Below are 19,927 nucleotides of genomic sequence, written 5' to 3'. Positions count from 1 at the left end.
GAGCCGGAATAGGCACTCGTGGATTTCCCTTCAATTATGAGAGCGGGAATAGACCAGGGGTTCAGGGGGAACGTGCCCCCCCCCCCCCAAATTTATGGTTGTATGAATATTTTTTACACAATTGTCTGCCCCCCTGCATTAAAGTCCTTGCTACGCCACTGGAATACATGGATTTTAGCTCATTTTTGAGAGCTTAAAACTATATTTTGACGCAAAATGTTGCTCAAAGCTGAAAAACCTCTCCAATGAGAGAAGCGTTGTCCATCACTGATTTGTCGTGAGTGTCAGGTAGAAAAGAGATGACAAAGATAATGAATCATTTTGGGTATTTCAATTATATATACATTCACTAAAATATAGATCAAAAGTAACGTTATATCTTAACATTTATTAATATAGCTACATGAGCTAAATAAATCCAGAATTGTAACGAGTGTTTATTACTAAAGACTTTCTGCTAATGTAAAATTAGGCTTAGGTTGTAGTCTTTTCTAATTTGGGTTTTATAAGTAAAACGTTGGTAAATACCGTAAATATGGAGAATTTGAGCGACGAATCGATGGACTTCTCTAATTTAATTTCCGGAAGTGCGTCATAATTATCTGATGAAACTGGTTTAGAACATTCCATAGATCTTTAAAATAGACCTCTTTCACCAAAACTTGGATTTGGTCTGAAACTAAATTGAAAGCTTCCGCTATTTTTAATACTTGGTGTATCACTAGTTGGTTTCTGACGTAGTTCCGTAAACAAGCCAAACGTTCACGTTCAATTTGGACAAAATGTTACCTTTGTTGTTAAGTATTGTCTGTAGATTAAATTAAAATATGGCTGAAGATTTTTCATGGCCCGTAGTCTTAATTAGTTGTATATTCATAATCGAAAATTTTAGCGTTTTTATAGCCGCGAATAATAACCAACATATGTAACGATTAATCGAAAATTTGGGGGTTAATTTATCTGTTGTAGTTAAAACTAATATTAAAATTATTTTCGATTAGTTAATATTTCAACCCAATTTGGTGGTAGTAAGAAACATAATATTTTATATTTTATATTTTATAGTTGTCTGAAATTATCATGTCCATGAAACAAACGATATTTGAATGCTCGAAATGCCACGTCAAAAGGGGATCTATTCAAAAGTATTTAAGCCACATTAGAAACCTTCACAATACAGAACCAAATATTAGAATTCAGTGTTGTTTCTCTTGTCCAAACGTTTATAAGACGTATTCAGGACTAAAAACGCACATTTATAGAAATCACATTAACGAATTTAAATCCAAAGGCGTTAAGATTATAAAAAGATACTCTAATTTGAAACCGGAACAAGCAGTGGTTGAATCTTTGCCTAATAATACTGATAATGACAGCAGCCCAGAAAAGTACCATCCTTTACCCGATGAACAGATTTACAATAATTCAGTTACTTCTTTAGATCGGTTAAACAATAATGCGGTTCGGTTTCTTCTACAAATACGAGAGGTGCATAAACTGCCAACTTCAGTTGCGCAACAAATTTCCACTGGATTGGCGAGTCTTATATCAGAAGTCATGGAAATAAAAACTAGCAGCTCTGCTGACTCCAATTCGATTGACATTATGGATAGTTTTAACAATGTAGTTAAAAGTCCCGAAGCATTACAGAAATATTGCGTGTCAAATTTCCATATGGTAGAACCAATTGAGTATAACCTGAAAGTTTCAATTGGTATAGGACGTTTGCCGAAATGTAGTACTTATCAATACGTACCAATTTTAGCTCAATTAAAGTTATTACTAAGTAAAACTGACATCTGGAACGAAGTGATGCGTTTTGGTAATATTGAAAAAGAACTTAACGAACCAAAGGCTTATCTATCAGATATAAAAGATGGCTCTAATTTTAAAAATCATTGGCTTTTTTCAAAGAAAAAACACGCACTTCAAATACATTTATATACCGATGAAATAGAGGTATCAAATCCACTTGGCGCTAAAAGAGGTGTACATAAACTAAGTATGACGTACATGATGCTTGGTAACATTAGCTCTAAATATAGAAGCAAACTTTCGAGTATCTATTTAGTAATAGCGGCTTTAGATACTTCCATTCAACAACATGGTTATGATAAAGTTTACCAGCCTTTGTTAGATGATCTTAAGATACTTGAAACCGAAGGTATTATAGTTTCTAATGGCCCGCAAACCAAAACATTTTATGGAACTGTTTTAACTATAGCCGGAGATAATTTATCGAGCCACGCTCTAGCTGGTCTTATGAAATCATTTTCGAAGGGCCGTGTATGTAGATTTTGCATGGCTTCACATGAAGAAATAAGTAGGAAATTTAAAGAACGTCAATATGTTTTGAGACGTGAAGATATTATCGATTACCATGTGGAAAATGTTGAGAAAAATTGCCTAAACGCTACAGTTTATGGAGTCAAAAAACGCTGCTGTTTTAAGCAACTAACCAATTTTAAAGTTTCTCAATCATTTCCCCCCGATTGCATGCACGATTTCTTTGAGGGTATTGCACCCAGATTTATCCGTGCTCTTTTTCAACATTTAGTGAACGAAGGCTCACTAACATTAGAAATTATAAATCAGAGAATAACATCTTTTAAATATGGTCCTATAACCAAATCTAAGATACCAAGTATTATATCTGAGAGTGTTATTCAAGGCAAATCAAATATTAGTGGTTCAGCATCACAGAAGCAATGCTTATTTCAACTTTTACCATTGTTATATGGTGATTTAGTGGATGAGGGTAGTGAAATATGGGAATGCCTTCTATTACTAAGTGAGATCTGCGAAATAATATGCGCTCCTGTTATTGAAAGAGATTGGCTCCCTCATCTCGATAGAATAATAGAAGATTTTCTTTTACTTGCCTCGGAGCTCAAGCTAAATATATTTATCCCGAAATTACACTACCTCATTCATTATCCAAGATTGATATTAGAATTTGGTCCCGTTATAAAATTATGGTGTATGCGTTATGAAGCGAAACACCAATATTTTAAAGAAATAATAAAGCGTTGTAGAAATTACAAAAATGTTCCCAAAACTGCAGCCAAACGACATCAGTTCCTTCAGGCTTACGAGCTTAGTGGATCTAATGGGTTAACTCCAGATTCGATTGATAGTGGGAACTCAATTAAACTTAAGACGACGCAGTTGCCCGAAGCACTTAACTCTGCAATAAAATTATATATGCATTACCAATATCCATTAAAACCAGTTGAAGCTCTTTATCAATCGCGTACTCTTGATGTTAAGGGTATTGAATACCAAAAGGACACCGTCATAGTGTTGGACCTACTTCACGCTGAAGATATACCATTATTCTTTAAAATAACAAACATAATACAATGCTCTAATGTATGGCTACTCTGTGGAAGGATATATATTTCAGTGAAGTTTAATAGGTTATATAACTCTTTCGAAGTGTGTGAGGATGAATGGAAAATTCTACTACCTGGGGAAGAACAAAATGGCTATTGCGCACTTGAAATGTACCAAAAGGATGGCACATTATACATTCCACTGCGGCACACCCTGAGTAAATGGACTAGAATGTAAATTTCAGTGTCTGTAGAAATACTTCAATAAATAGTAAAGTTACTTTAACCAATTTAATTCAATCTTGTCGTAAATATATTTTACCATGTGCAAAAGATTTCTAGTTCACATCTATTTAAAAAGGTTCAGTTTAATACAAGATGTTATAATTATTTAGTAATAATAATAATAATAATCATTTACTGCTTATAACCCGCATCGCCGGGAGGGTTGTGGCTAGCCCTGCCACAGCTAACCCTAGCGTCCATACACTACCTATTGAATTAAAACCTCGGAAAGTTTTGATGGAAAGGGGGAATCGAAGTACTCTGAGTAAAACCCCTTTAACGGACGGGGAGATAACTTGCAAACTCAACGCGGGAATATTTCCCAGATGTGCACCCATAGTGCCACAAGTTGGGATCGAACCCGGACTTCTCTCGATGCGAGGCAATAGTTCTAACCACTCCGCCACCCGGCTGAAAATAACGTTATTCACTAAAGGTACAATCAAAAGGTTTCGATCTTTCAATATTTATTATTAAGACAATGGTTCTAAGTATAAAAGGCTTTAACTGAGTCTATTGATGTAGCATCTATAAGACATACCACCTGTTTAAATGTAATATTTCCGATTATGATATAACATTTATTAATATTTCAGATAAATACTCAAGTAACTGATTTTATCTATTGTAGATGCCAGAATATCACGTATCTTATATGGAATCCAAAAAAATTTTAAAATTACCAGAGCACTCCAACTATGATGACCTATTACAAAGAATTTCTGATACATTTAAAATATCTCCAAATAGTGTTTTGCTACAAGTTTTCAGTGCCAAATATGAAGATTGGATAGATTTAGAGAATCAAATGCCCAACGACGAATCTCGAATTAAAGCTACCATGGTTACGAATATAATAGAGACGCAACAGAAGGGTAGCGCGGATGAAGCAAACCCAACAACTGAAACTTCCAGGTGAGTTAAAATAAATACCATTGGCACAATAAAACAATTTTATTTTTAATATTTTAAGCTCAACTGAAATAGGAGAGGCCACTTTCCCAATGGTATATAGAGTTCCAAGGTTTTCCCCTGATATTGAAGAAATGCTGAGACTGAAAAATGATGAGGTGTTATTGCAAAGGAACAGAAACCGAATATCTAAGGCGTTATTCGAAGACTTATGCAGATTTGGAAAGTAATATAACAATTTATTGTATAACGGAATTTTTATTTTAGTAGCTCTTTTAATTCAAATGCTTAAGTAGGTATCCATCTAGAGATCAATACCAAACTGCGGTGAGAGGGCTTGTTCGAAAACACACTATTTTGAGTGACCGTGATGAGGAGGGAAACCCTCGGAAGAGTTCTGGAGCATATGTATATCTGCTATATTTGTGAATAAACTAAATTATGATTTCTAATTGTTTAATAAAATGTACAGATTACATGGTGGGCTGCATTAAAAAACCAGTTTAAGCAGTATCGTAAACCACTCTCGGGAGATAAAGAAGTGGATCAAGCTAAAGCGAAACATGGTTCAGTTGTACAAAAAAAGAGAAAATGTTCCAGAGATGAACCTTCAGCTGCAGATGATCCAACGGAGAGCTCTGTAGAAGTGAAGAAAAAGCAACGAGGGGTTAGGAATTTTTCTAGTTAATATTTAAGTTAATGATATGATCTTTCATAAATATAGTCAATAGTAAGATGCTAAGTGGTTTTTTCACCAAGTTGAGTATTGAAAACGCTGATTGAAGTTGATAATTCTAGCAACTGAAACCACCCTGTGTGTAAATGGCGTAGTCAGAAATTCGTCAAGGAGGTCGAGCTATGTGAATGTTAAGAACGGGTTGGCCTAGGGGGTTTGGACACGGAAACCACCCCTTGTCTTCGTGGCGATTGTTCATACCTTGTTGACCTAAAAATGGCGCCAGGGCGAATATCTCAATGTGTTTTAGCTACTATTTTGAAATTTAAGGGTGCTATACAGTGCTCAGGGAGTCAATCGACTATGAAAATTTCAATGACCTTGAACCATGTCTTCAAGGTCGTTCGAAAATTAGTTTGAGAACCGTAACAGAAGTTGGTTCCCTTTAGCAAAGTGTTCCCCGTCCCATTTTATGACTAACTAGCTTTGATCCGATCTGATTTTGCGAGATACGAAGTCGTGAAATGTTAGGCCAAAAACAAGAAGGTCGTTAAGTTGATTATGTGTCGAAGACGAGGTTCGGCAGCCGAAATTTTCAAACTAAAGACCCTCAACCAGGATGAGGTTGTCTAGGGAATTTCAGTACATGAATGCTTTTAGAGTTATCAGCTCCCGAACCTCGTCTTCGACACGTTACTGTTTTTGGCCTAACATTTATCGATTTCCTATTTCGCAAATCAGATCGGGTCAAAACTAGTTCAGCCTAAAATTTTACGGGGAACACTTTTCTAATGGGAGCCAACTTCGTAACTCTTAGGGTTCTATAGTTAAATTTCGAGCGACCTTGAAGACATGGTTCAACGCCATTGAATTTTCTTAGTCGGTTGACGCCCTGAGCGCTCTATAACACCCTAAAATTTCGAAATCGTTGCCAAAAACATTTTGAGATATTCGCCCTGTTCCATTTTACTTTGTATTTGATTTTTAATTTAAAATTAATTTATAATAGAACGCAAAAGCTGGAGACTTTGGCGGGGAAGATGAGAGAAGCGTCAAGGCTCATTTAACTGTATTACAAAGAGAGTGGGCCAAAACTAAGCCAGATGAATTGATAATAGATGAAAAGATGTCGTTAACATTAATGTACAGACAGAACAAAGCATCTGATGAAAATTTTGCCATTTCCGAAGTACTGGAGGAATTCCCGACATTGCTTTGTGAAAAACAAGTAATTTTTAGTATAGCTCAAATCCCAAATTTCTAATTTAATTATAATATATTTTTAAGAATGCAGATAAAAAACATAAATCTATTTTCTGTTTTTTTAAGTTCTTGAAAGAGATGACTAGAAGAAGTCAATTGACTAGCCAAATTGACAAAATTATGTACAAGTTTTCAGAAATTCACCACGAAAGTTTATTGAAACTAGCTCTGAAAAAAACCAAAAGTAAATTGTTTTTTAAAAAACTACAAAGCTTTTGCCAATTATTAAGTGTGGAAAACATAAGAGGTAAAAAATAAAGATTTACTTTTCAGTGCCTTTTTTGCTAATGTTAGAATTTATTTATTATCATTTCAGAAGTAAGAATTTCAGCTGGATTGTTGGTGTTGCCCTTTTTATTCACTGAAGATTTGAGTAAATGGATTTCTGAAACAGTAAGTTACATGGAAATGAACATAATATTGAAACTGATATCCATTCTCTTCGTATTTAGGATGATGAATGTCCAACTCCGCTAATAAGAGTGAAAAAAGATTCATTCTTTTACAAACCCGTATATGTATCTATTGGAGAAAACCAAATTCATTGCACGAGCATTGCAAATGCAGCTTCGGTTTGCTTTGCAGCTTACTACGTTTTTAATTTAGAATACCCATCCCGTGCTAAGAGGACTATGGAGTTTATTCAAATAATTATCTTAAAAATTGATAAACCTAACAAAATTCCGGGATGTTTCCAAACTATTGTGAATTCTCTTGGATTATTAACAAAATGATAATTCTTCATTTGAAAATAAACCAATTTCGAAAACGACTATTATTATTTTATATTGCATATTATGTTATGTAACGATTTGTCACAGCCTTACAATTCCTACCTTTTGACGATACAAAAATGAACCTTTCGTAGGTGAGAAAGCAAACTCTTAAAGTGTAAGAATATTCACCCTTCGAGGGCAGGAATATGAACCTTTAGAGGGTGCGAATGCGCACCTTTTACTGGTTCAGATACACCCCTTTTACTGGTTCAGATTCGAACCTTTAGAGGGTGCGAATGCGCACCTTTTACTGGTTCAGATACACCCCTTTCACTGGTTCAGAATCGAACCATTGGAGGGTGCGAATACGCACCTGTTACTGGTTCAGATTCACCTCTTTTATTGGTTCAGATGCACCCCTTTTACTGGTTCAGAATCGAACCTTTGGAGGGTGCGAATACGCACCTTTTACTGGTTCAGATTCACCTCTGTTATTGGTTCAGATGCACCCCTTTTACTGGTTCAGAATCGAACCTTTGGAGGGTGCGAATACGCACCTTTTACTGGTTCAGATTCACCTCTTTTATTGGTTCAGATGCACCCCTTTTACTGGTTCAGATTCGAACCTTTAGAGGGTGCGAATGCGCACCTTTTACTGGTTCAGATACACCCCTTTCACTGGTTCAGAATCGAACCTTTAGAGGGTGCGAATACGCACCTTTTACTGGTTCAGATACACCCCTTTTACTGGTTCAGATTCGAACCTTTAGAGGGTGCGAATGCGCACCTTTTACTGGTTCAGATACACCCCTTTCACTGGTTCAGAATCGAACCTTTAGAGGGTGCGAATACGCACCTTTTACTGGTTCAGATACACCCCTTTTACTGGTTCAGATTCGAACCTTTAGCTGGTGCGAATGCGCACCTTTTACTGGTTCAGATACACCCCTTTCACTGGTTCAGAATCGAACCTTTAGAGGGTGTGAATGCGCACCTTTTACTGGTTCAGATACCCCCCTTTTACTGGTTCAGATTCGAACCTTTAGAGGGTGCGAATGCGCACCTTTTACTGGTTCAGATTCACCTCTTTTATTGGTTCAGATTCGAACCTTTAGAGGGTGCGAATGTGCACCTTTTGGAGGTGAACTTTTATACCATTTGGGAAGGTTAAATTTTTAACCACTAAGAAATGGTTTATAGTAAAACCATAATAGGTTTTACCTGGGTTTCACGGATTTAAACCTATTATGGTTCAAAATTGTAACATTTTCATTTACAGTGTAGGACATTTCGACCTTTCAGAGTGGGGTGGCCCGACAGTAGGCCGACCTTTCTGTTTTAAGACACTAGCCGACGTCGGCCCGACTCTAAAATGCTACAGGGGCCTGGATAGGTAGCGGCTAAATCAGAGGCTGTTAGTTTTCCCTCGTCGTTATTAGTAAATTTGACTTTATAAATAATGATAATTGCATTTTAATATAATTTTAGCATCGTTTGATTACATTAGGATAAGTTTATTTAAGAAAACACGTTCGCCACCTAGACTCGTTTCGATCACGATTTTGAGTGTTTGCCCTGGGCGTCAAATATCCTCGCTACGCCACTGTCTTTTACTACCCAATCTGACTCGCGAGATTCAGTAAACCTTTTTTTATTTTATTCGATTTTTAAAAATATAACGAATATAAGCTATTAACCCATTTGTGTTCGGCCCAAAACAAATAATTTTTTGGGCGTCGGGCTGGTCCGACCTTTTTTCGTTGAAAGAAATCGGGATTGGGTCGGGTTGTGCTTATTTTAAATCGGGTCGGGCAAGAAGTTTTATCCCGACCCGACCTATACCCGATAAAAGTTTTCGTTAACAAACCGTGGAGAGGTAACAGTTTCTACATTTTGTGTAATTTACTATCAAAAACATCGGATTCGTCAGACATCGTAACTCGGAGATTGCTTACTTTTGTTTTATTTCCGATGTTCGACTGTTTCCATCCAACCGGTGAGATTTTCGACAATTACATGCAAGAAAACTCCCCATAAAATTCCCATATGAAAATAAACAATTTGTTGTATTTCACAATTTTTCCTTAATATTTAAATGTTAAATTTATTTTAAAATTGAAGATAATTATTTTTCTAACAAAAATTTACTTAAGTTACATTATTGGACATTTTTAGTATACATGTACCTTGAAAATGGTATAAATTCTACATTTTCGATTCTATCGGCAATGGTTTGAGGGACTTCTTACTGCCAATTAAACGCCCAAAATTGAAAGAGCTTTGGCGAAGGCTCATTATCACCTATGGATTGTTGTAACATTTTCATTTATATCGTTAACGGTGCGAGGGACAGCAAATGGGCTGCTGTCCTCAATAATGTTGATTATAACCAACAGCAACTTTGTGACTTTGAAGAAATAAATTTAAAGCGGGGGTAAATTAGTTCAGTTGAAGATTTCAAGGTAGGAGATAAGAAAGTTGATTTCAATAGCACTGAATTATTTATATTAAATTAGTACTAATTAAACGTCACAATAATGCGTACGCCGATTGTTAAGTCCCTCTAATTGGCTTAAATCCTACTTAAAAATTCTTAATGTTCTACAGATGGAATAAATTATTTTCTGATGATTGACCTTATAGATATATCTGTTGGAAAGTTGTATAGAATTTAGCGATGGCATCGGAATTGGCAATATTGTTAGCATTTACTGGTTCTATTATTTCAGTCGGGTAGGGTCGGGTTAAATTTATTTTGATTTTTTTGGGTCGGGTCGGATCGCGCAAAATTTATTTTATTTTATTTTCGGCCGAGCCGGGTTGGTCCTAAAAATTATCAGCCCGACTCGACTCTTAAAGCAACTGAGCATGTATTTCCCAATAATTTGGAAATAGCAAAAAGCCTACGCATACACTTTTTTCTCCGGAATTAGCTAATTACAACCGTCATTGGATAAATTCAGCGTCATCAACGACTTATTACTGTTTTTGCTTCAGGATAGAATACATTTTCGCGCCAGAAGACGAAGTTGATGAAAGATCATCCCTCTTCAAACTGCTCGCAAAAGGAGTAAGAATCGTCATTTTTGTGTCCATTTACATTGTCTCTAGTTTCTAAAAAATCATTGAGGTTTTTGTTCATTTTGGAAGCATTATGTAGCAATTTTGGGTGGTTTCGTCGTTTTTGTTTAGGAATATTTGACAGTCTTGGTGGTTTTTAGGCAATTTTGGGCGGTTTCGTTGTTTTTGTTTAGGAATATTTGACAGTCTTGGTGGTTTTTAGGCAATTTTGGGCGGTTTCGTTGTTTTGGTTTAGGAATATTTCGCAGCCTAGGTGGTTTATATGCGATTTTGAGCGGTTTCGTTGTTTTTGTTTAGGAATATTTCGCAGCCTAGGTGGTTTATATACGATTTTGGGCGGTTTCGTTGTTTTTGTTTAGGAATATTTGGCAGCCTATGTGGTTTTTATGAAATTTTGGGCAGTTTCGTTGTATTTGTTTGGTAATATTTGGTAGCATAGGTGGTTTTAATGCAATTATAAATATGTAAATTTTACAGAAAGGTTCAGAAGTATCGACAGACAGATTTGTCTGTAAAATATACATGGGTTTTCTGGCATCATGGGTTTCCAGAAACTTTCTTTAATCTTTACAGAACATTTTCCCAGTTTTCCCACTGTCTTTTTGGTTCCAGACATTTCTCAAATACAGGGCCGTAGCTAGAGAAAATGGCGCCAGGGGCGAGCTGCAATTTTGGCGCCCCCTAATATAATAATATGGACCAAATTTGGCGCCCCTATACCCTATCGCGCGCACGGCGCCTGGGGTGGCCGCCCAGCCCTAGCTACGGTCCTGCTCAAATATTTCCGATATTTCTTGGTGATTTATGGATTTCCATAGATTTCTAATATTTATCCGGATTTCTTAAATGTCCTTTAGTCCTTGTCACTTGTGGATATCTAGTTTTCGAGAAATATTTATTCGCATTTATCCCACACCATATTTCTAAAGTCGAAACTAACATGTGTTCAATTGCAGGAAGCTGATTTGATGACTAAAAGGTTCATTCCGTCAAAGTTCAGCGGCAAAAACTTTTCCATAACAAATGCGTTTCAATCGACTTACACTACAGTACTGGCGTCTAACGTGGCTACGTACAAAGAGCCTTTGTACACCGCTTATGTCTGCCTTAGCTACGAGTGTTACATTTGTATTTTTATATCACTGGTTTTGTTAGCCATCACTACCAACTTGGTTGAATCAATGGCACTATGCGAAATTTTCTCCTTAAGAAACTGCTGCGAGCACGTCTGGAAATGTATTGGGGATCTTCTTCTGAAACGTAAGACGTTTATTTAAGACGTTAGTTTATTTTCTTAGGCGGTCGTAGGTTGCCGTAGATTTATATTGATAAAGTTTTTATTTTATCGGCTAGACCAGACCCGGACTGGCCATAAGAGCGATCGGGCGTGCGCCCGGTGCGACCCAAGGGCAAAAAAGGGCTCGGTGCCCCTAAACTGCCAAACATAGTTCCCCCGATCGCGGATCGCCCTATGGTCAAAAAGGTTCGGGCAGTGAAAATATTTCACTAAAACTCGAAAATAAAAAAACATAAATATAAATATAAATACTAATATACTGTGTTAGGGTTGGTTTTCACTAGCGCAAAACCGTCGTGACGGCGGGCGTGAACGCAAACATTTTCTATTAGGCCTAACGAGGATTTCAAAAGTTAGCGCCCGCCGTCACGGCGGTTTTGCCTTAGTGTAAACCAGCCTTTACCGTTATACAAGGTGCTTTGAATTGCTCTGACTGGGCATTTTACTAAAACACACGAGCTGTCCATAGAAGCTAAATAGCCTTAGAAAGAAATCACGTTAAAAGATTAAATTCCTTAAAAAAATTACATGTTATTTAGCAAAACACCACTTTTGGCCTACAGCAGGCCTAAAAACGTATCAGTAGGCCAACTACGCACAAAGGTCAAGTTTTCGATTAGTATTTAATGATAAATCTTTTTAGTTTCAACGATTCTCTAATGTTTATTGAGTTTAATCAACATATACCACTAAATTATTCTCGTGATCAGCGTGCTTTTATGGTCGAGTTATTTTATGGTGAAGCCAATCGTAACGCGCATAGGGTTAGTTAATTGGTCACCGTTCTATCCAGATAGAAGACAAAGCCACAACACCGTTCTTGGAGCTGTTCGTGACTTTCAGACTTATGGAAACGTCAATCCCAGATTTCGTAGACCAGGTCGTCAAAACATCAACATGGAAGACACCGTTCTAGCCTATTTTGTTGCGTATCCTAGAGCAAGCGTCAGAAGTGCAAACGACGATCTCGGATTATCGACGAACTACGGGTGGACCACTCTTCACAATCACCACTTCCATTCGTATCGAGCGATCAAGCACTGCACGAAGGAGATATGGAACGTAGTTTTGATTTCTGCAACTGGCTAATAACCATGTGTGATGAGACCCCAAATTTCATCAATCAAATTCTGGTGACCGACGAGTGGGAGAGATGGGCCTTTCAACCATCAAAACACCCACAGGTGGTGTGACGAAATCCTCACAGGGGTTTTCCTCACCATCATCAACAACAACAACTCCGACTAAATGTTTGAGCGGGTTTGCTCGGGGATCGAGTTATTGGCCCATTTTTCCTCCCAACTCATCTTAATGGACAACGCTACTTGGCGATTTTTCAGAACGAAATAGCAGACGCTTTAGAAGATATTCCGCTGAAGCTTACAGACAGATGTGGTACCAACATGACGGCATCTTAACCACAAGCTCCCTCAGCCTTGGGTTGGCAGGAACGGTCACGTTCGATGGCCTGCGAGGCCTCCGGATCTAACTCCGTTCATCAAAGCACAAGTTTACGTGAAGCCCGTTGAGAACATCGAAGATTTGCATCACCGAATCATTGCAGCCTTCGAACTTGTCACTCCTGATATGATGAGACGCTCATTTCAAAACATGCTTCATCGTGCCCAAACATGTATCGCGGCAAACGGAGGTATCATAGAACGTGACTTGTAAAATTCTTATGATTATTCGAATATAATGTTCAATTAAATCTTTCAGACATTTCTTTCATTTACGTACAAAAATTCGAAGGCTATTGGCTCCTATGGACAGCTTTTTTTTTCATCGGCTCATATCTTTTTTTTCAATGAAACCTATTTCTTTGAACATTTTCGACAGCACTCTACAACTTTCTCATTGAAACGCTTTTCCTAGCACCTACCGGTGAAAAATATTTTTTACAAAAACCCGAAATTATTTCCGATTTTTCTGAAATGTAGGATTTAAAGCGATCCTACACTAGAAACAATACCCTGAAAATTTCCCAACTCTATCACTTGCAGTTTCTGAAAAAATGCTCAATTAGAGCATTTAAAACACCCTGTATTTATAACCAGTTTAATAGGAATTCAAAAAGACTGAAATGATTTAGACCTGTAACAACAGAATTCTATAATAGTTTAATACCAAACACCTTTAGAGGTGGTCCTGGCCCGGCGGGGGGGGGGGGGGAGCAAAAGGAGCCAGGTTCTATTCCAGCCTGTAGCACTGGGTGAAAACCTGGAAAAACTCCTTCTCCGTTGAGTTTGAAAGTTCTCTCCTCCCTGTTTAAGGGGTTTTCCCCGAGTTTCCCCTTCCTTGAAAACTTGTAGAGGGTTACGGTAATAGTTAGTGTAGGGAGCTGTTGGCTCACGTGCACGTGGCATGAAGGGCTTGCCACCACCCTCCTACGAAATTTAACCCGGCCACCTGAATTAAAGGCAATAAAAGTCGCTAGATGACTTGGGCCTAGGGTGGTGCCTTTTGTATTGGCCTACAAACAGGTAGCTGATTATTATTATTATTAAACTGAGCACCGTTTCGAAAGTGTTAATTAGCCTTTTCAGTTTACATAGAGCCACGTAGTGGCAAATGCGAGAAGCTCATAAACTGATGGATTTTCGTCTGCTAAGCAGAGGCTTTATTGATAAATCGTCTGCTTAGCAGACGAAAATCCAGCAGTTCATGAGCTTCTCGCATTTGCCACTACGTGGCTCTATGTAAACTGAAAAGGCTAATTCGATAATAAGTTTGCAAAAATGAATATAGGTTAGATATTTCCTAAATTACGGTGGCTTTTTACTAATACAAACCAAGCAATATATTCCTTTAAACTCTTGCATAAGTTGAATATTCGATAAAGCTGATAAGTTTAGAGTGGATGTTTTTAATTTTTAGAAGATGACGACCGTAAAATTTTCTTTATTTCGATGCAGCAAGACCTATTCCACCCCGTTCTTATCGAGGGAGGTTCCTATACATTTTGTTGATGACTGAGATTATCGTCGTCATGGCATTCTACAACGGGAACTTCCAAGCGGAATACACGACACTAAGTGACCAACGAATCGATGCTTTCCAGGATCTACTGGGAAAACGCATCACCATACTATTTTCCAATACATCAGGATCATTATCTGTTTTTAAAAAGGTATTTGTAAAATTTGTGCTTAAAGAGTCTTCAACCGTATTGTTTTTGAAAACTCCTGGCATTAATATAGATGGCAACTTTTAAGATTAAAGATATGTAAATTAGGGGGCTGCGAGTCAAAAGGGGTCACATTTGTGCTTTTATAGTTGATTTTCTGTTGGTTTGTCGGTAAAACCTAAAGTCACTGATGAAATGTTTAGACTATAAAAGCAGTTCTGATATTGCTGCCATCAAGGCCATGCGCACACTTGGGCCCTTCGACTCGTAAGCTATTTTAGTTTCCCCAGTGCCGGATTAAGGACTAGGCCTACTAGGCACAGCCTTATCGGCCCCCACCACTGATGAAATCAATGGATTTTTCACTGATATGGTTTTTAGAGAAAAACATATTAGGCTTGTGGCTTTATTATTTGCAAAATCATTATTCTCGTGACATAAGCTCAGCTTCGGGCCATGCGAATTTGGCGTTTTTATGCTTTCCTTACATAGGCCCCCACCAAAATTTGCCACCTTCAGTAAGTCCGGTACTGCTTTCGCCCTTGCACGATTCTTAACCTTTTATGTCAAGTAGCACGAGTTTATATTAGTTTCAATACTTATTTTTTAATTGCACAGATTATATACCAAGTTTATGAACTAAAAGAAAATTGTTGCCTAATTTCAGACGATTCTTTCGGATCCCAAGTATAAGAGTTTGTCAAGTAGAATTCGAGTGATAGACCGGGAATCGTACATCGAAGCTCTGTACAATGGGTCGCTAACCATCGACATCGTCAGAGGAAAAAACGTCATCATTGACAGCGTGGAAAATTTCAAAATTATGTTGAAAAATTCTACGACTCCCGAAAAACTGCGAATCGGAGAAGCGCGATACTTTCCGACTTCCATCGTTTTCTACACGCATCGCGAGATGAACTCGTCCTTGAAAGATGTTATAAACGGAAAGTAAGTCTATGAAAAGTAACATCACTACCAAAAGTGTGTCAATGGAAGCGTTTTTATAATGAATGTTACCATGAATCTATTGAACCCATGAATATTTAACTGGAATACCCTAGGACGTAGTTGAAGTAGAACTCAGCTGTTATTTTCAGTGGCGTTCACAAGGGGATGGTTTCCATGTACCCCCCCCCCACCTCGATGTAGCTTTGGATGTAGAAAAATACCATCCCTTCTCAACATCTAACAGGTATTTTACATAGATTGAACCCCTCCCTTGAAGGATTTCTGGCTACGCCACTGGTTATTTATAAGAAGTCGAAGCGTTAGTTCTTAAAACGGCGCGTTATGGTTATGTTTCCTGGCAAACACTGACTCAAATTTTCTTCCAAAGTTACTCGCGAAGTAAAAGGAGAAAACGGCAGGGTAATCAATGGCGAGGGATTGAAGTTCAAAAGTAGAATTTGTGTCACCTGGTGATAACTTCGAGAACTGAGGAGCCCTGGGGGAATCTAGCAGGTTTATTGAGTTATTGCCATTTGAACCCAAACGCTACCGATAATATTTACATTTTATTACAAAAAACGAAAGAACAAACCCAAAAAGTGGGTGCATCGTCCATCCTAGTCGACATAGCTGCGCGGGATCGCCTCTAATTTGGTTGCAAACGCGAGTTTTAGACAAAGTCCTTTGGATCTATGAAAAACCTTTAGCCCGAGACTAGAACATCCTATATTTCCTAAAATCATGAGCTTGAGCTGAGTCTACTTCTAATTTTATGAGCCTTGAGTGAGTCCAGTGAGTCCGTGGAAATATACCCACGACTTTCAGCTGCCTCCTCGGATTTCCCATTTTCAACCAAATTCTCTAATGCCAAAACTACCGAATTCAACCTATTTCTAAAATAATGGAGGCCCTTTCTTTTGCTCCACCAGCTTGTTTTAACGCTTTGTGGCATTTTAAGAACGACGTCATAATCCAGATCTTTCTGGGAGTTCTCAAAATAATTATGATTTCCACGTGTTCAGATAACACATCTCTATTTCTAATTACGTCAAGCCTATGATGGTCATTGACCTGAGACGCAATTGAACCCCGTGATTTAGCAGATTCTAAATAATCTAAGTATTTCTTGTAGGATTGTTGATCAAAAGATTTACGTGAACTAAAATGATCTTAAAATTTTTTCGCCATATTTTACCAATCCGAAAACCCATTAAAAACCCCGTGTTTCTACTACTCAAAAAATGGCGGCAACAAAAACAATTAACTCTAACCTTTACTACGGAGTATTCGAGCATTTTATATTTCTCATATCAAGAAGAATTGAAACCTCGGTTTTTACCACCAATTAAAGTTTTAGGAAAAAAGTTATTTAAGGCTGAACGGGCAGACAATCCTTACTCAAACTAATATCAATCACTAATAGCGTTATCCATTTGACTGCTCTCGAGCGCTCTAGATCGCTCTGATCAATATTTTATGTTCCATTTGCGTGCTCGGTTCTGCTCCGATCAAGTTTCGAGTGTTCCATTTCCCGCTCTCGGGTGCTCTGAGATCGCCCAAAACCGAACTGCCGAATTCGACAGATCAACGGATCGAGATTGAGATCGGAGAAAATTTAAGCGTGTTCCTTTTAGATTTTATGGCAAAATGGCAGAACAAAACGCGAAAATTTAAATTACTAGCAGACGAAAAACAATTATGCGCGCAAATATGTTAATGGAATGTTCCATTTGCGGTTTTACTCTAGTCGATTGGGGTGAGATCTATGACGTCAGAGACAGATTCAGAGCGAATCTTGAGCAATCAAATGGAAAACGCTATATGATATCTGAGATCTAGCAAGCTTTAACGATTTCCTTAGCAAGACTAACGTTTGCCTTAGTAGGACTAAAGTTTCCCTTATGACTAAAGCTTTCCACTATTTCAATTTCACTGGGTGCATAATGGTTTTCTGCAATAACTTGATTATAAGGTGCATCCCCTAGATCACTGATGATTTCAAGAAACGTTTTATTGCATCTTTCTGAATGCTCTCTCAACGTAGGCACGTGTCTACCTGTGCCTATTGCTGGTGACGCTACTGAGAAAAGTCTGTGTCTTAAATGCGGTTTTCTTGTCCATAAAATCCGCATTTTTAATGTTTGAATGTGAACTCCTTTATAAATCCTACGCGGCTTCCAAATCGTCTGTAAACCCACCCCTCTCAATAAGAAACCACTCTGCTATAAGAACACAACATGACAACCGAGAACAGTGCATTCTTGTTCAAAGGTTCTTCAAGATCAAACATTTTCGAAACCGATGGCTTCGACATTCGTAAAAATCCCGTACACCGTATTGAAAAATTATTTTCGAAATCTTGAACTCAAATTAAAATTCCGAAATCTGGGTGAAAATCAGTTCTAAAATCGAGAAATCAAGTCCCGTACGCCAAATTTCCAAATGTCGGATCCCTCGGTCGAAATTTATTTTGTAAGTGACTGGACTATTATTCAGAATGACTTCGACAAGGACTATAGTTGGTCCTCTTTTATGAATAGGTTGAGCAGATTCGTGGAGACGGAGCAAGGGCGGCCGTTCCAAAGGAAATTCCTCTTCGTGGTCAAAGAAAGCCGGAAGAACAAAGAAGTGGCTCCTCCGCCGGAGAGCCTGACTACCACCGACCTGCTTCCCATCTTCAGCATTGCCGCCATCGGGAACGTCCTTGCCCTACTTTGTGGAGTATACGAGCTGTGTGCCGTCAAACAGGCTTTCTGTGAAATCTATCACTTTATATAAACTAGTGTTGTTAATTTTCCGGAAAAATAAAATGCCGAAAAATTTCAAGAAAATTTTCCGCAAATCGGAAAAATAAAAAATTGAAACATAAATTACTTTTTAAGGGTTTTTAATTTTTTACTTTTGGTCGATATAAAATGTCTAAGAACAGTAAACATACTACAAAACATTAATAGTGTTACATTGTTAATCGAAAAAATGAGGCGTAAATGCCGCTTTACTTAAATTTGCCAACAATATTAGACTAATCATGGAATTAAAACTTTTTTAATTTTTTTCGGAAAAATACGGAAACGTTTCCGGAAAAAAGGCCTCGGTCATTTTCCGGAAAATTTTCTGACTTGCAACACTAATATAAACAAATGCCTATTATCGTGCAGTTGTTTTAAGCACGCGTTTCTTAATAACGTAATCATTCATCATCATGCCAGAAATGTTTTTCTCTCGTGAAACCTTGTTCACGGGATATGACTTAAATTGCGTAACTTGCAACTCGTGACGAAATACTCACCATCAAATTTATACAGTAACTGGGAAACTGAAGTTAGATAAGCGGGGTTTGAAAACACGCATAATGCATCGTGCATTTCTGGCTTTTGTTTCTACCCTTACCTTTTCTATGGAAATGCTATACAGAGGCAGACTTACGAGTCATTATGTTTCATGTGTTGTTATTAAAGAAATGAAAAATAAATAAATAAATGCACCCTCTAGACTTAACTCCGCGTCCAAACATGGGCGCCATCATTGTTTTTGCCCTCCCTGATATCATTGTAGTTAGTTGTTTTGTTTTTGTGTTTAGTGTATTATATCGGTCCCCAACCCCGCTTTCTTTCGAGCTAAGATTCCCGCATTGTCAAACTCAGGAACTGATCCTATGGTGAATCGTATAGAGACCAATTTTTAATGAATATATGGTCAAGTAAGGTATTATTTTTATATTTAAACCCCGCACCCGTTTATTTTTAAATAGAGAAATTAACAATATAATCGTGGTGGCCTAACAATCACGAGAGTAAAGTAGAACTATCCCCTCGATATCAAAAGAACAATAACTGAATTCCCCCATTCTTATTCCTTTTGTGTATGTTTTTATAAAGTGTTAAATAAAGATTTTGTGTTTTATTTTAAGCGAAGGGTTTCCATTCTGAACTCGAATCTCTCCTCTTTCCCTTTTCCTTCTTACGCGACCCCCACTCTGATTTAATTAACACCACGAAAGGCCACGACTCGCATTGTGTCACCATCATCCCCCACCTTGGTGAATTAATATCTTTGAGCAAGGGTAGAAATATTTTCTAGAATCTAGACCATACTCGTTATCCCAACCGATAATAATATTATTCCGAAAGGTTGCATGGTCCACCAAAAAGTGAACCAACTTTTGCTATTCACACTGTTTAATTCACGGCCAATTAATTGGACAGTTTTCGTGGTAAGCTAATTGGCCTTTAAACGTTGTGCAGTCTGAACAACTATCAGAGCAGTGTTGCCAGTCTTGGTTTGTAC

At 37.7% G+C, this 19,927-nt stretch overlaps 2 protein-coding genes across 2 annotated transcripts; both read left to right on the top strand.

Moving 5' to 3' along the window:
- The first annotated feature begins 1,080 nt into the window (after nucleotides 1-1,080).
- LOC149933889 (uncharacterized) lies at nucleotides 1,081-3,573 on the top strand. Its single transcript, XM_090181087.1, has one exon. The coding sequence runs from the start codon at nucleotides 1,081-1,083 to the stop codon at nucleotides 3,571-3,573; it is 2,493 nt and encodes an 830-aa protein (XP_090037213.1).
- A 678-nt stretch (nucleotides 3,574-4,251) lies between these two features.
- Nucleotides 4,252-7,205, top strand: LOC149933888 (sterile alpha motif domain-containing protein 3-like). The gene is made up of 8 exons (XM_090181086.1): nucleotides 4,252-4,535; nucleotides 4,594-4,758; nucleotides 4,829-4,940; nucleotides 5,005-5,199; nucleotides 6,218-6,436; nucleotides 6,538-6,718; nucleotides 6,788-6,864; nucleotides 6,924-7,205. Exons 1-8 carry the CDS (start codon nucleotides 4,252-4,254, stop codon nucleotides 7,203-7,205), a joined length of 1,515 nt encoding a protein of 504 aa, XP_090037212.1.
- Nucleotides 7,206-19,927: the final 12,722 nt, after the last annotated feature.

This window comes from Leiobunum rupestre, chromosome 7 (genome assembly GCF_980474605.1).
Source record: "Leiobunum rupestre chromosome 7, qqLeiRupe1.1.hap1, whole genome shotgun sequence".
Taxonomy (NCBI): Eukaryota; Metazoa; Arthropoda; class Arachnida; order Opiliones; family Sclerosomatidae; genus Leiobunum; species Leiobunum rupestre.
Note: the sequence above shows the minus strand (reverse complement) of the source record. Positions and strands in the feature narration are given on the sequence as shown.

Coding starts and splice junctions, on each gene's coding strand:
- LOC149933888 (XM_090181086.1), top strand. CDS start 4,252: ATGCCAGAATATCACGTATCTTATATGGAATCCAAAAAAATTTTAAAA. Junction 6,719..6,787: donor AAGTGTGGAAAACATAAGAG/GTAAAAAATAAA, acceptor TTATCATTTCAG/AAGTAAGAATTTCAGCTGGA. Junction 6,865..6,923: donor GTAAATGGATTTCTGAAACA/GTAAGTTACATG, acceptor CTTCGTATTTAG/GATGATGAATGTCCAACTCC.
- LOC149933889 (XM_090181087.1), top strand. CDS start 1,081: ATGTCCATGAAACAAACGATATTTGAATGCTCGAAATGCCACGTCAAA.